We start from the raw sequence: 15,161 nt of genomic DNA, 5'->3' as shown, positions 1-15,161 counted from the left end.
ACATTGTCCCATGGGTGAACCATGTCAGTTGTTCTGTGTTCTGAACAACATGAGAACCTTGGAAATAATTATCTTGGACATCTCTGAGGGATTTCTCTGTGAAGAGTAATACTGAGTGGTACAAATTTGTGGAAATAGAAAGACAAATAAGATCCTCTGTTAGTCAGCCCAGCATTGATAATGTTAGTCAACTTTTCAAAATTATTCATTTCGCCAAGGAGGATGAAGGAGAAGCATGTTGCTGCCAAGTCTGTTACTATATCAATATAAACAAAGTAACTCAAAATGCAAAGTTATGAAACCATTTGCTAAAAGTATAACATATGACTAGAACAAAATCCTTATTGTGAACCTAATTTCCTAATGTATGGCAAATCTGTCTCAAGTCATTGTCGCATAACTGACGTATTTCATTATACTCCATACTTGCATGTGATATTTCTAAGTTTAAAATGGCTGGTAAAATATTTAGGCTCCATTATGATGATAATTTGACTACCATTTTCATGGATGCATGTGAGTTTGTGTTATAGTATATGTACATTTATATGTGTACATGTATATATACGTAACATATATATGCACAAATACACACACATATGCAGCTCAGAGGGTCTCTCTGTTAATTCTGTTCTTCTACCATTTTTCTAGGGTTTGTTCTTAGGATATCAGACTTGTAGTGAGTGACATTTCATTTGTTTTTAATAAATAAATCTTGCATGAGGATCGGAAAAGTAAAACAGCCACACTGGCCAGTCTTACAGACTAGGCAGCAATAATGTACATCTTTAATCATGGTAGCCACAATGACACACACCTATAATCCCAAATGCCAAACCAAGTTGCTGTAGAAACCAAGTGGAAGTGGTGCATGCCCTTAATCCGAGAACTAGAGAGGGCTATAAAACAGGAGAAGATAGCTCTCAGTTTCAGTCTCATTATGACATTTCCTGGAGGTAGGGTCTCCAATTTGGAGTTGAGATAGGCCAAAGAGCCAGTGACCAGCTCCTTTGCTTTTCTGATCTTCAGGTAGAACACCAATATCAGTCTCCTCACTTTTATTAATCATGCTTAAATTTTGTGCCAAACATGGGGATTGAACCCAATGACCCTGAAAGCAGGAGTCCAACGTCCTACCAACTGTGCTAGATGGGATACTGCCAGTAACTTCATGGTAAAGAATACTCTCAATAAGTTAAGGAATGGGGCAAAACCAGCCAAAAAGCCTCACCTGTAATTCTAACCATATCACTTAGCAGTTTAAGACTTATACAGTAAGAAAACCATAGAGATATACAGTAAAGACAGATTCAGAAGTAAAAGCTTCTGAAACAGTTTTCAGTGTATTTACAAAATATGTGTAGGCTTGGGAGAGAAAAGAAAAAGAATACAAAATTTCTTTTAAAAAGCAATAAAGTAGCTGGGCATGGTGGTGCATGTCTTTAATCCCATCTTTCGGGAGGTAGAGGCAGGTGGAACTCTGTGAGTTCAAAGCCAGTCTTGTATACAAAAACTAGTTCCAGCACAGGCTCCAAAGACAAAGAGAAACCATATCTCTTAAAATAAATCTTTGATTTATACTCTGTACTGGTTGCAAAATTGTGCTAAATCATTGGCGCCACAAAATTGTGGGAGTAAACAATGAATGTCTAATTTGACTTAAAGTTCTCCCCACAAGATGAAACTCATAACCAACAAAGAACAGAGACCAGGTTGCCCAGAGTCCAAAACAAAAACAAAATGTGCAGATTCAAAAAAATGATAAAATGATTGAATCATAATGATATTTCTCCATTCTCATAGATCATTGCCTTATTCAAACATTATTGAAAAAGCTTTATCACAGAAAATGGAACCAAATACAGAGACCCACAATCAGATGTTATACAAAGAGAGAGATTTTGAAACATATAGCTCTAAATGAGATATCTCCATCAAAACTTTTCAGTCAGAGTTAAAAAAAATATGGAAAAATAAATGGAGAAACAGTGTAAGAACCAGAGGGAATGGAGGACACTAGGAGCACAAGGTCCTCTAAATCAATCGAGAAAAAAACTTATGTGAACTCAAAAAGACTAAACAAGCAAGCAAAGGGCCTTCATGAGTTTGCACATGTCCTCTGCATATAAATATTATAGCTTTCATGTTTGGAGTTTTATGGGACTCCTGAGTAGTGAATGAGAGGTTCTGTGATGCTAGTGCCTCCTCTTAGGACTCTTTTTATTCGGTTGCTTTGAAGTGTCCAATTTCAATGTAGTGAATTTCATTTTATCTTATATTTTATTCTATTTTATTTTGTTGTCACTTAAAATCAGCTATTTTCTAATGAAAGACAGAAAGTGAGGGGATCCAGATAAGCAAGAAGGTGAGAGGAGCCAAGAGTAAAGAGAGAGGAAACTATAATAAGGATATATTGCATGAGAAAATAATCAATTTTAGTATGTGACATAAACAAATTTATAATCATCTACCACCTTCTAAGTAAATTAAAGTCAATAACAGAGTGAAAACAAGGGTTTTAATAGTAATAATAATAAAGAAAGCCTTTTCCTTAAAAAAATTGGCCAGATTGCTAAGGAGGTTGAGCATGACCTTAAGAGTCTTTTAGGCATTTGAACTTCTTCTGTTGAGAATTCTCTGTTCAGTTCAGTGCCCCATTATTTAATTGGGTTAATTAGCATTTTAAAGTCTAGTTTCTTGAGTTCTTTATATATTTTGGAGATTAGACCTTTGTCTGTTGCGGGGTTGGTGAAGATCTTCTCCCAGTCATTAGGTTGCCTTTTATTCTATTTTATTTTGTTGTCACTTAAAATCAGCTATTTTCTAATGAAAGACAGAAAGTGAGGGGATCCAGATAAGCAAGAAAGGGAGAGGAGCCAGGAGTAAAGTGAGAGGAAACTATAATAAGGATATATTGCATGAGAAAATAATCAATTTTAGTATGTGACATAAACAAATTTATAATCATCTACCACCTTCTAAGTAAATTAAAGTCAATAACAGAGTGACAGTGTCCTTTGCTTTACAGAAGCTTCTCAGTTTTAGTAGGTCCCATTTATTCAATGTTGCCCTTAATATCTGTGCTGCTGGGGTTATACCTAGGAAGCGATCTCCTGTGCCCATCTGTTGTAGGGTACTTCCCACTTTCTCTTCTATCAGGTTCAGTGTGTTCGGACTGATATTGAGGTCTTTAATCCATTTGGACTTGAGTTTTGAAGAGGTTTATAATTAAATAAATTAAGCCAATCATATTTGCATGAAAATCTCCAAACGCTGTGTCTTAGAAATTACTAATTTTTAATTTGATGATATCTTAGTTGGTGATATAATTCTATACTGAACTGCTTTTCAGACTTTTGTTAATTACCTTTCCATATACTTAAATTTTCCATTGCATGCGAAGAGAAAATAAAAGGCAGCCAGTTTGAATAGAAGAAACAGCTAGTTAGTGAAGCTTATTTTAGAAAGAAAAACTATTCTAAATAGATTCAAGAAAATGAAATACTTTAAAGAATAGTACTGGATTCTTTGACTGGATATGTGTAATGATAAAAAAATATCTTTTAAAACCTTAAAAAAAATTGGCCGGGGTGAAAATCAGTAAAATGATAATGACCATAAAAACTTGAAAAATTAGTGCATAAAAACATCCGCAAAAATAGTTAAAATTTAAAAAATGACACTTTCCTTTCTTTAGGTAGAAATACAAAACTTATTAAATATTCTAAACATTCTTGGTTTTTGCCATAAAATAACAAAACTAAAATATTCTATAATGTGATTATTAATAAGGAAGACAAAATAGCATATATATTCTTTGAAATTTTATGGATAAAAAGAATTAATTAAATATACAGGAGATAATATTTTGGGAAAATTCAAGTACACCCTCTAAAATTGTAATGAAGAAATTAGATAAACAATTCATGGGCATGTGGTGTTATACAGAATTATACACAGGTAACTTTTACTAAGATTTTATTTGTAAGATAAATATGCAGAGTTAGTTAAAAATGATAAGCAAAAATATTTAAAAACATATATGAATACTTTGATGGCATTACTGTGTGGAAAATGTTCATATTTATAATTTAAGATAAGATATTTTCTGCTGATGAATAAATATCATATTTTTAAATGTTAAATTATATATATATATATTAAAAGATTGGTATACATTTTCAATATAAACCATATTTGTTGATTTTTAAATATATTTTGCAGAGTCAAACTCATGGTGTTAAGCAATTAGCACATGTTTCTGATATTATGAATATCCTTTAGGACCCAAGCATTTGCCTATGAACCTTTTCATAGCATTTTTTATTTCTTTATTTCTCAATGTATAAATGGCTGGGTTTAGTAGAGGTGTAAAAACAGAGTAAAACACAGCAAGAAATTTGTCCAACCAGGTAATACTGAGGGGCCACACATAGATGAACATGCAAGGAAGAAAGAAGATCATCACCACTGTTATGTGGGCACTGCATGTGGACAGAGCCTTAGATACACCAGATTTAGAGCTCTGGCCAACAGAGATTAGGATATATGTGTAGGAAATAAGCAACAGAGTGAAGCAGGTTACAGCTACAACCCCACATTCAGCATTCATTAACGTATTTAAATCATGGTAATCTATGCAGGCTAGCTTGATCACCAATGGCATATCACAAAAGAAACTGTCTACTTCCTTGGGACCACAAAAAGGCATCTGCACAACCACTGCCAAGTAACTCATGCCATGTATAAAGCCAGTAGTCCAAGATATCAACACCAACCCAGTGCATCTTTTCAAGTTCATAATGGTGAAATAATGGAGTGGTTTACAGATAGCCACATAGCGGTCATAAGCCATTACCACCAATAGTACCATCTCTCCTCCAGCAATGCAATGGGAGAAGAAAACCTGAAACATGCAGCCTGCAAAGGAGATGGTCTTGTATTCTCTGAGAAAGTCTGATATCATCTTAGGAGTGGTGTTTGAGGAAAGACACATGTCAATAAAGGACAGGTTGGCCAACAAGAAGTACATGGGAGAATGGAGATGGGGGTCAGTGGTGATTAAAACAAGGATGACAATATTTCCAGACACGATGAGCAGATAAAGTACGAAAAATATCACAAAGAGTATGACCTGAAGATTCTTAGAGTTGGTAAGTCCCAAAAGCATAAATTCTGACACCACAGACTGATTGCACCCATCCATCTTATTCAATGAGTCCTCAGAAGTGACCTACAAGTTAAGAAAGATTAAGAATTAGGCATAATAGGAAGGTTAATACTTTTGTAGAACTTAACATTCAGTTTGAAGCTTACTTGAATAGAAATACATATGTAAAGAGAAATGTAAGGGAAATATGAGTGACCCTGCTATCAAGTGAAAGCTAATGAGCCAAGAGCAACTCCCATGAAGAGAGGCATCAGGTGCGACTGTTATCCACATGTTCTAACAGGAAATTTTTCTACAGGAGTGCAGTGAAAAAGCCAGTCAACAATGTGAAAAATAAATGTGTGTGGTCAGAATTTATCACTAGCAAGCAAGATATTCAGTAACAGTAATGGGGTTTAAACACAGAAATTGCCTTGAAGGCCAGTACAAATGGTCAGATAGGATGCTACCCTTATTGGAAGCATGTATGATGATTTCATTGAGAATCAGTAAAATAATATCTATGACATAAATAAATATAAAAGTTTAGCTTAAAAGTCTGAAGTAGAGAATTGAAAAACCTCAGCACCTCCAGGAGAAAGCATACAGAATGCCATATAAGATACGCATAAATACCAGATAAATATATTGACTCAGGTTATTTATTAATAAGTATGTATCTTTCACTTTATTTAGTCAACTAAACTGTTTAACAAAATATTATTGCAAAATTCATAGGAGTGGTGTTTCCAAAGAACAAGGCAACATGTGTTCAAATCTGAGCTCTGAATGTCACGTTTAGTTCATTCTTAGCACTAGAGAAAAATGTTGATCTGAAGTGTATCAACAGATGTTGAGAATCCTTAGATGTTAAAATATTGTAGTGTCATTATATGAATAAGTCACTACCATAAATCAATCAACAGTATATTTTCTCAATATATCACTTATATACCAATTATCTTTGCTTTTTTAAAGAAGAGAATAAATTACATAAACATGTAAGCAGAGCTGTACTTTGTCAGCCTGGATGAGTGTGACATTATACTTTCAGTGATCATCAGTTTTCATCACAAATCACAGACGACATGCTTATAGTGATCTAATCCATAATATTAAGCTGAGTGGTTGATAATATTTCTCCCTTTTCTCCTACACTTAGTGATTCTCAATTTGTGGGTCTTATCATCCTTTATCCTTTGAAGTTTCTAGGTGGGAGGAATACAGCAGGTGAACAATGAGATCCCACATGTTACATCAGAACTACTTTCTGTTTTCTGAGTCCTGTTTTCTGAGGACTCAGAAAAGTGGCATAAGGATAAAAACAAGGAAATTCTGAAGGCATCAGGTAACAACACACCTATGTGCTATAGCAACATGATAGCAGAAATCTAAACAAATGTGCCTTACAAAGATTTACCAAATGTCTAAAGAAAATACACTAATATACAGCAAAAAGTTTGTGTGCCTTGATAATTTTGATTTTTCACATGGACACTTCTGGTCAACCTGAATATTTCCAGGACAACTTTTTGTTTTGTTTTATTTTAATTATTTCTTTGATTTTTAGATTATAATTTATATACATAACTAACCCCTTCCTCTATTTCCTATAGATAATAAAATAGATCTACTCCATGCTCTCTCAAATTCATAGCCTCTTTTCTAAGTAGTTACTACTTCATGAATATATGCTTATACTTAAATATAACCTGCTCATCTGAATAAAGTTACTTGTATATATAAGCTGTAAGAGGTGACTATTTGGTATTAGATAACCTACTTTTATGCTCCTCCCTGAAGAAGACTATTTCTCCAACTCTTAACATTTCTTAGTTGCCTTTTTTCTTTGTATATTGAGTCATCCTGGAGTCCCCTTTAATATGTTCTCTGTTACTGTATGTGTTCTGCACACGCTCAGGCAGTCATGATAGAATTGTGCCACAAATGAATTACTGTCTAAGAGAGCAAGCTCATTTCTTTTCCGAGCGGTGTCAGACTACTTTTGACAGCTGATGCATTGTAGAACCAAGTTTCATGCAATGACTTTTAAAATGCCTCCTCTAATATTATAGATCTGTGACACCACTACATCATACATCTATTGATGTAAAATATTTTATATCTGATTGATGATATGATCTGGTGACCATGATTAATCAAAACTCTTTAAGTAATGGTACTCAGGTTATTTTATTTCTTTATCATGAATGAGCCAATAGTAACAATGGTGCCAGATTCTACAATGGCTTAAAAATATCACACACTCAATATAACCTGTGGTAAATATGTACAAGAAAATAAACACATGAGAATCACTAAGTTGTTGCAGTATCTAGAGAACAATAATGCATGTGTTTACTACCTTTTCATATTTTCTAGTGTATTATTAAGCATTATGGATCTTAAGCTTATAGGAAATTATTTCTTTGTTCAAATGAGCACTTTGTTTAAAATATGTAAGCGTACACACATATAAAACATATGTGTGTGATATATACATACATAGTTATTCATTTAGTTCAGGGAATTCATACCTTTATTGTGAAATACAAATGTAAGTGTGTAAAGTTTCTTTGAAATACTTACTACATATGGTTTCCTAAGGTCATACATACCTGTTTGGTAACTATGAGATAGGCAAATATATAAGATATTTGACATGCTAATTTCCTTTCAGGACCATAACAACCATTTCACCATTCCTTACCTTACCCAAGATCTATCAGTATTTTAGAAGATCGAAAAACATACAATATTCTATTAAAATGTCACTGTGACTTTTATGTTTAATTTAGTGCTATTTATTTTATTCTGGGAGTAATGTATTTCTATATTGATTGCCCTTCTATCAAAGTGCTGAACTTTGTAATAATCTCAATACTTATATTTATTTAAGTATTTATGGATATAGTCATATTTATAGAACTTAATAGATATCAAGTGACAGATGATAATGATGTAAAGAGTGACATTTTAGTAGTTTCTAAGTTTTTTTTGGTGGCAGATAGGTTGCTATTGTGTTTCTGTCTGTTTGTTTTGTTTTCAGGGGATTGTGCTATTTAATTTTTAACTATGCTTTTAATTGAAATATAATTGCAGTACTTTCTTCACTCCCTTCCTCCTACAAATTCCTCCCAACTATCCTCCCTAAACTCTTCCAGCAGCAAAACTGTAGCTGATAGCATTTTTCTTTTGTAATTATTCTTACACACACACACCCACACACACACCGTGTATGTGTGTGGGTGTGTGTATGTATTTGTATCCGCAAATACATACACATAACTGGTTTAGTATAAGTTTACTATTGAATGCGGATTCAGGGCTGACCTCTCTGCATTTAAGGAGCTCATCTCTGGGAGCTGCTAGCCCTCCTTCTTCCTGGAGTCTTTTGTTTTCACAATTTATTTTTAATTTGGGTTCTATAATGACCATGTATTAGCTCTATTCTCATTTGACTTGTTGGCATCTTTACTATTTATTTCTATGCTAAAAATTATATATTCACTCTGATTTAAAAATGTTTGGTCTTGTTAAGTAGAAGGGAATATTTGTACAGTGGTAGTTGGATACAGCTGTTATGGATTATCTGAAAAAGAATGATCTTCTGATGTATACATAAATAGAATATAAATATGAGAAATGAGAAAAAATCACATTAACTGGCCTCCAAAGATGACATAGAACAAAGAAACAGTTCTAAGCCAAACACATTGGGTATTGGTCAAAAGAGATAACTAGGAATAGATGGAGAAGTTCCTAACAGAAGACTATCAGAGAGTTGACTTACCAAAATCATAATTTTCTCTTTGGTCACACTTTCTTCCCATCTGATGTGTGCTTTTGAAGACATTCATATTATGTAAAAACAGTCTTCCTTTGAGCCTGACCAATCTTCACTTCCTGACATTGTCCCATGGGTGAACCATGTCAGTTGTTCTGTGTTCTGAACAACATGAGAACCTTGGAAATAATTATCTTGGACATCTCTGAGGGATTTCTCTGTGAAGAGTGATACTGAATGTTGCAAATTTGTGATAATAGAAAGACAAATAAGACCCTCTGTTAGTCAGCCCAGCCTTGGTAACGTTTGTCAACTTTTCAAAGTTATTCACTTCAACAGTGAGGATGAAGAAGCATGTTACTTCCTAGTCTATTACTGTATCAATATAAACAAAGTAACCCAAATGCATAGTTATGAGATACTTTTTTTAAAGTGTGAGATATAACTAGACCAAAATCCATACTCTGAACACAATTTCCTAATGCATGGCAACTTAGTTCCAAGTCTTCATCATAACTGATGTATTACATTGTGCTTTATACTTGCATGTGACATTGCTAGGTTGGAAATAACAGAAAAGATATTTTAGGCCCCATTATGTTTTTTAAATAATTTAGCTATACTTATCATGTATGCATGTGAGTGAGTTTGTGCTATAGTGTATGAGCATGTATATGTGTACATATATAAAAACATATAGATATAGATATATGCACACAAACAGACACACACATGCAGTTCAGAAGGTATCTGTGTCAATTCTGTTCTTCTACCTTTATCAATTTTCTGCAGGTTGCTCTCAGGTTGTCAGATTTGTATTGGCATTTAATTTTTATTTTAATGAATAAATCTTGCCTGAGGATCAAAAAAGTAAAACAGCCATACTGGCCAGCCTTACAGGCTAGGTAGCAATGACACTCACCTTTAATCACAGTAGCCACAATACCACACACCTTTAATCACAGTAGCAACACTAAAGTGCCATAGAAACAAGGTGGTAGTGGTGCATGCCCCTAATTCCAAAACTAGAGAGAATTATAAAACAAGAGGGGATAGCTCTTAGTCTCTGTCTCATTCTGAGGTTCCCTGGAGGCAGGATTACCAATTTTGGACTGAGATAGAAGAAAGAGATAGTGACCAGCTCCTTTAATTTTCTGGTCTTCAGATTGAACACCAATATCAATTTCTGCATTTTTATTAATTGTGCTTCAATTTGGCATCCAACATGGGGCTCAAACCCATGACCCTAGAAACAGGAGTCCAATGTTCTACCAGCTGAGCTAGATGAGCTCCTGCCAGTACCTTCATCAGGAAGCAATACTCTAAATAATTTAAAAAATGGGGTGAGGCCAGCCACTAAAGCCTCACCTTTAATACTAGGCATATCACTTAGAAGTTTAAGACTCATGAAGTCAGGAAACCATAGAGATATACAGTAAAGATAGATTTAGAAGAAAAAGTTTCTATACAGTTTTACAGTGTGCTTAAAATATATGTAGGCTGCTCTCTCTTCCTATCCCATCCAGCTTCCTTCCAGATCCCCCTACCCCCTGTCTCCCTCCCTCCCTCTCCGAAGCATAGGGAAAAGGGGAGGGCGGTAGCTCCTTTGTCCCCATAGCCTGCCTGCAGCAAGCAGGGTGGGCCCTTTGTTTGCAAGCTAACAAAGCAGCACGGAGTTTCGATCTGGGCACCAAGTGAAACAGCATTGTGGTGAGTGAGTACTGCGGCACCCAGGAACAGCCAGCCTACACTTCCTGGTCATCCTACGGGGCTATACTGCCCGATACCTCCTCTCTCTTCCTATCCCATCCAGCTTACATCCAGATCCCCCTCCCCCCCCCCCCCCCGTCTCCCTCCCTCCCTTCTTTGGCAGCATAGCACCTCCCAGCTCAGCCTGCTTGGGCACTGGGACCGAACCCAAAGCGTAGGGAAAAGGGGAGGGCGGTAGCTCCTTTGTCTCCATAGCCTGCCTGCAGCAAGCAAGGTGGGCCCTTTGTTTGCGCTAACCAAGCAGCAAGGAGATCCAATCTGGACACCAGGAGAAACATCACTGGGGAGATACATCACTGGGAAGGCACATCAGTGGGCAAGAAGACCTGATCCTATAAAAGAAGATCCATAGGAGAGTATTGGGAGAAAGAGATGGGGAGATGCCAATGCAAGAATTAACCCAACAATCTGAAGAACAACACGAAACCACCAGAAGCCAGCAACCTCACAACAGGAGGACATGATCACCTTAATCAAGAAGAAGTAGAAAAAACTGACTTCATGAAAGTGATTGACACCCTTAAACAGCATATAAAAAACGCCCTTATAGAAATGGATGAGAAGTATAACAGAAAGTTCGAGGAATTGAGTAAATCAGTGAATGATACCCTAGGAAACCAAGGAAAAACAATCAAGCAGATAATGGAAACAGTTCATGACTTGAAAACTGAAATGGAGGCAAAGAAGAAAACACAAACAGAGGGCCGGCTGGACATGGAAAATCTAGGTAAACGAATAGAGACTACAGAAACAAGCATAACCAGCAGAATACAAGAGATAGAAGAAAGAATCTCAGATTCTGAGGATAACATAGAGAAAATAAACGCACTGATCAAAGAAAATAGCAAGTCCAACAAACTCTCATCACAAAACATTCAGGAAATATGGGACACAATAAAAAGACCAAACCTAAGAATAATTGGAGTAGAAGAAGGAGAAGTACAGCTCAACGGTCCAGAAAATATACTTAATAAAATTATAGAAGAAAACTTTCCCAACCTGAAGAAGGATGTACCTATGAAGGTTCAAGAAGCATACAGAACACCAAATAGGCTAATTCAAAAAAAAAAAAAATCCCCTCGCCATATAATAATCAAAACACAAAATATACAGAATAAAGAAAGAATATTAAGAGCTGCAAAGGAAAAAGGCCAAGTTACTTATACAGGTAAACCTATCAGACTTACACCTGACTTCTCTATGGAAACCATGAAAGCCAGAAGGTCCTGGATAGATGTACTGCAAAAACTAAGAGACCATGGATGCAAGCCCAGACTACTATATCCAGCCAAGCTTTCGTTCACTATCAATGGAGAAAACAAAATTTTCCAGGATAAAAACAAATTTACACAATACATAGCCACAAATCCAGCCTTACAGAAAATAATAGAAGGAAAATCACTAACCAAGGAGTCCAACAATGACCACAATAACTCAGATATCTAGAGACCCTTCACCAGCGCAACTCAAAAAAGGGAAACACACAAACCCTACTACTAAAAAAGTGACCGGAGTTAGCAACCACTGGTTATTAATATCACTTAATGTCAATGGGCTCAACTCACCTATAAAAAGGCACAGGCTAAGAGATTGGATATAAAAACATGATCCAACATTCTGCTGTCTACAAGAAACACACCTCAACCACAAAGACAGGCACCTACTCAGAGTAAAGGGCTGGGAAAAGGCTTATCAAGCAAATGGACCTAAGAAACAAGCAGGTGTGGCCATACTAATTTCTAACAAAGTTGACATCAAACTTAAATCAATCAGAAGAGATGGAGAGGGACATTTTATACTCATAACAGGAACAATTCATCAGGAAGAAGTCTCAATCCTGAATATCTATGCCCCTAATATAAAAGCACCCATGTACGTAAAAGAAACATTGCTAAAATTCAAGGCAGCCATCAAACCGCACACACTAATAGTAGGAGACTTCAACACTCCTCTCTCACCAATGGACAGGTCAATCAGACAGAAACCTAACAGAGAAATTAGAGAATTAATGGAGGTAATGAAGCAAATGGACTTAACAGACATCTATAGATTATTCCACCCAAAGAGGAAAGAATATACCTTTTTCTCGACAGCTCATGGAACCTTCTCAAAAATTGACTACATACTGGGCAACAAAGATAACTTACACAATTACAAAAAAAATATCACTAACCACCTGTGTCTTATCAGATCACCATGGATTAAAGTTAGAATTCAACAGCAATGCTACCCCCAGAAGGCCTACAAACTCAGGGAAACTGAACAGTCAACTACTGATCCATACCTGGATTAAGGAAGAAATAAAGAAAGAAATTAAAGTCTTCCTTGAATTCAATGAAAATAAAGAAACAACATACTCGAACTTATGGGACGCTATGAAAGCAGTCCTAAGAGGAAAGTTCATAACACTAAGTGCCCACTTAAAGAAAACAGAGAAAGCTCACATTGGAGACTTAACAGCCCACCTGAAAGCTCTAGAAAAAAAAGAAGCAGACTCACCTAGGAGGAGTAGGAGACTGGAAAAAATCAAACTGAGGGCTGAAATCAACAAAATAGAAACACAGAAAACAATCAAAGAATCAGTCAATCAAAAAGCTGGTTCTTGGAGAAAATCAACAAGATTGACAAACCCCTATCCAAACTAGTCAAACGGCAGAGAGAAAATTTGCAAATTAATAAGATCAGAAATGAAAAGGGGGAACATAACCACAAACACAGAGGAAATTCAGAGAATCATTAGATCTTACTACAAAAGCCTGTATGCCACAAAACTGGAAAATGTAAAAGAAATAGACACATTTTTAGATAAATACCATTTACCAAAATTAAACCAGGACCAGGTGAACAATCTAAACAGACCTGACAGTCGCGAAGAATTAGAAGCTGTTATCAAAAACCTCCCTACCAAAAAAAGCCAGGGCCAGATGGTTTCAATGTGGAATTCTACCAGAATTCCAAGAAGACCTAATGCCAATACTCCTTAATGTATTCCACAATACAGAAACAGAAGGGAAATTACCAAATTCCTTTTATGAAGCTACAGTTACTCTGATACCAAAACCACACAAAGACTCAACCAGGAAAGAGAATTACAGGCCGATCTCACTCATGAATATCGACGCAAAAATCCTAAACAAAATACTGGCAAACCGGATCCAAGAACACATCCGAACAATTATCCATTATGATCAAGTAGGCTTCATTCCTGAGATGCAGGGCTGGTTCAACATACGAAAATCTATCAATGTAATCCAGCATATAAATAAACTGAAAGAAAAAAACCATATGATCATTTCATTAGATGCTAAAAAGGCATTTGACAAAATTCAACATCCATTTATGTTAAAAGTCTTGGAGAGATTAGGGATACAAGGGTCATACCTAAATATAATAAAAGCAATATACAGCAAGCCGACAGCTAACATCAAATTAAACGAAGAGAAACTCATAGCCATCCCGCTTAACTCAGGAACACGACAAGGCTGTACACTCTCTCCATACCTCTTCAATATAGTGCTTGAAGTTCTAGCAAGAGCAATAAGACAACATAATGGGATCAAGGGGATTCGAATCAGAAAGGAAGAAGTTAAACTTTCGTTATTTGCAGATAATATGATAGTGTACTTAAGCGACCCCAAAATTCCACCAAAGAACTTTTACAGCTAATAAACAGCTTTAGTAATGTGGCAGGATACAAGATCAACTCCAAAAAATCAGTCGCCCTCTTATACACAAAGGATATGGAAGCAGAGAGGGAAATCAGAGAAGCTTCTCCATTCATGATAGCCACAAACAGCATAAAATATCTTGGGGTAAATCTAACCAAGGAAGTGAAAGATCTATTTGACAAGAACTTTAAGGCATTGAAGAAAGAAATTGAAGAGGATACCAAAAAATGGATGGACATCCCTTGCTCTTGGATTGGGAGGATCAACATAGTAAAAATGGCAATTCTACCAAAGGCAATTTATAGATTCAATGCAATCCCCATCAAGATCCCATCAAAATTCTTCACAGATCTGGAGAGGACAATAATCAACTTTATATGGAAAAACAAAAAACCCAGGATAGCCAAAACAATCCTACACAATAAAGGATCCTCTGGAGGCATTACCATCCCTAACTTCAAACTCTATTACAGAGCTACAGTAATGAAAACAGGTGGTACTGGCATAAAAACAGAGAAGTCGACCAATGGAATCGTATAGAAGACCCGGATTTTATCCCACAAACCTACGAACACCTCATTTTAGATAAAGGAGCTAAAAGTATACAATGGAAGAAAGAAAGCATCTTCAACAAATGGTGCTGGCACAACTGGATATCAACCTGTAGAAGAATGAAAATAGATCCATATCTATCACCGTGCACAAAACTCAAGTCCAAATGGATTAAAGACCTCATTATCAGCCCGAAAACACTGAACCTGATAGAAGAGAAAGTGGGAAATACCCT

The 15,161-nt window shown here is 35.8% G+C and overlaps 1 protein-coding gene across 1 annotated transcript; it reads right to left on the bottom strand.

Annotated features, from left to right (window-relative positions):
* Positions 1 to 4,267: 4,267 nt before the first annotated feature.
* Positions 4,268 to 5,209, bottom strand: LOC142844994 (olfactory receptor 4K3-like). Its single transcript, XM_075963759.1, has one exon. It carries the CDS (start codon positions 5,204 to 5,206, stop codon positions 4,268 to 4,270), a length of 939 nt encoding a protein of 312 aa, XP_075819874.1. The 5' UTR covers positions 5,207 to 5,209.
* Positions 5,210 to 15,161: the final 9,952 nt, after the last annotated feature.

Source organism: Microtus pennsylvanicus, chromosome 2 (genome assembly GCF_037038515.1).
Source record: "Microtus pennsylvanicus isolate mMicPen1 chromosome 2, mMicPen1.hap1, whole genome shotgun sequence".
Lineage (NCBI taxonomy): Eukaryota > Metazoa > Chordata > Mammalia > Rodentia > Cricetidae > Microtus > Microtus pennsylvanicus.
The sequence above is the reverse complement of the archived record's forward strand: the minus strand, read 5'-3'. Positions and strand labels throughout refer to the sequence as shown.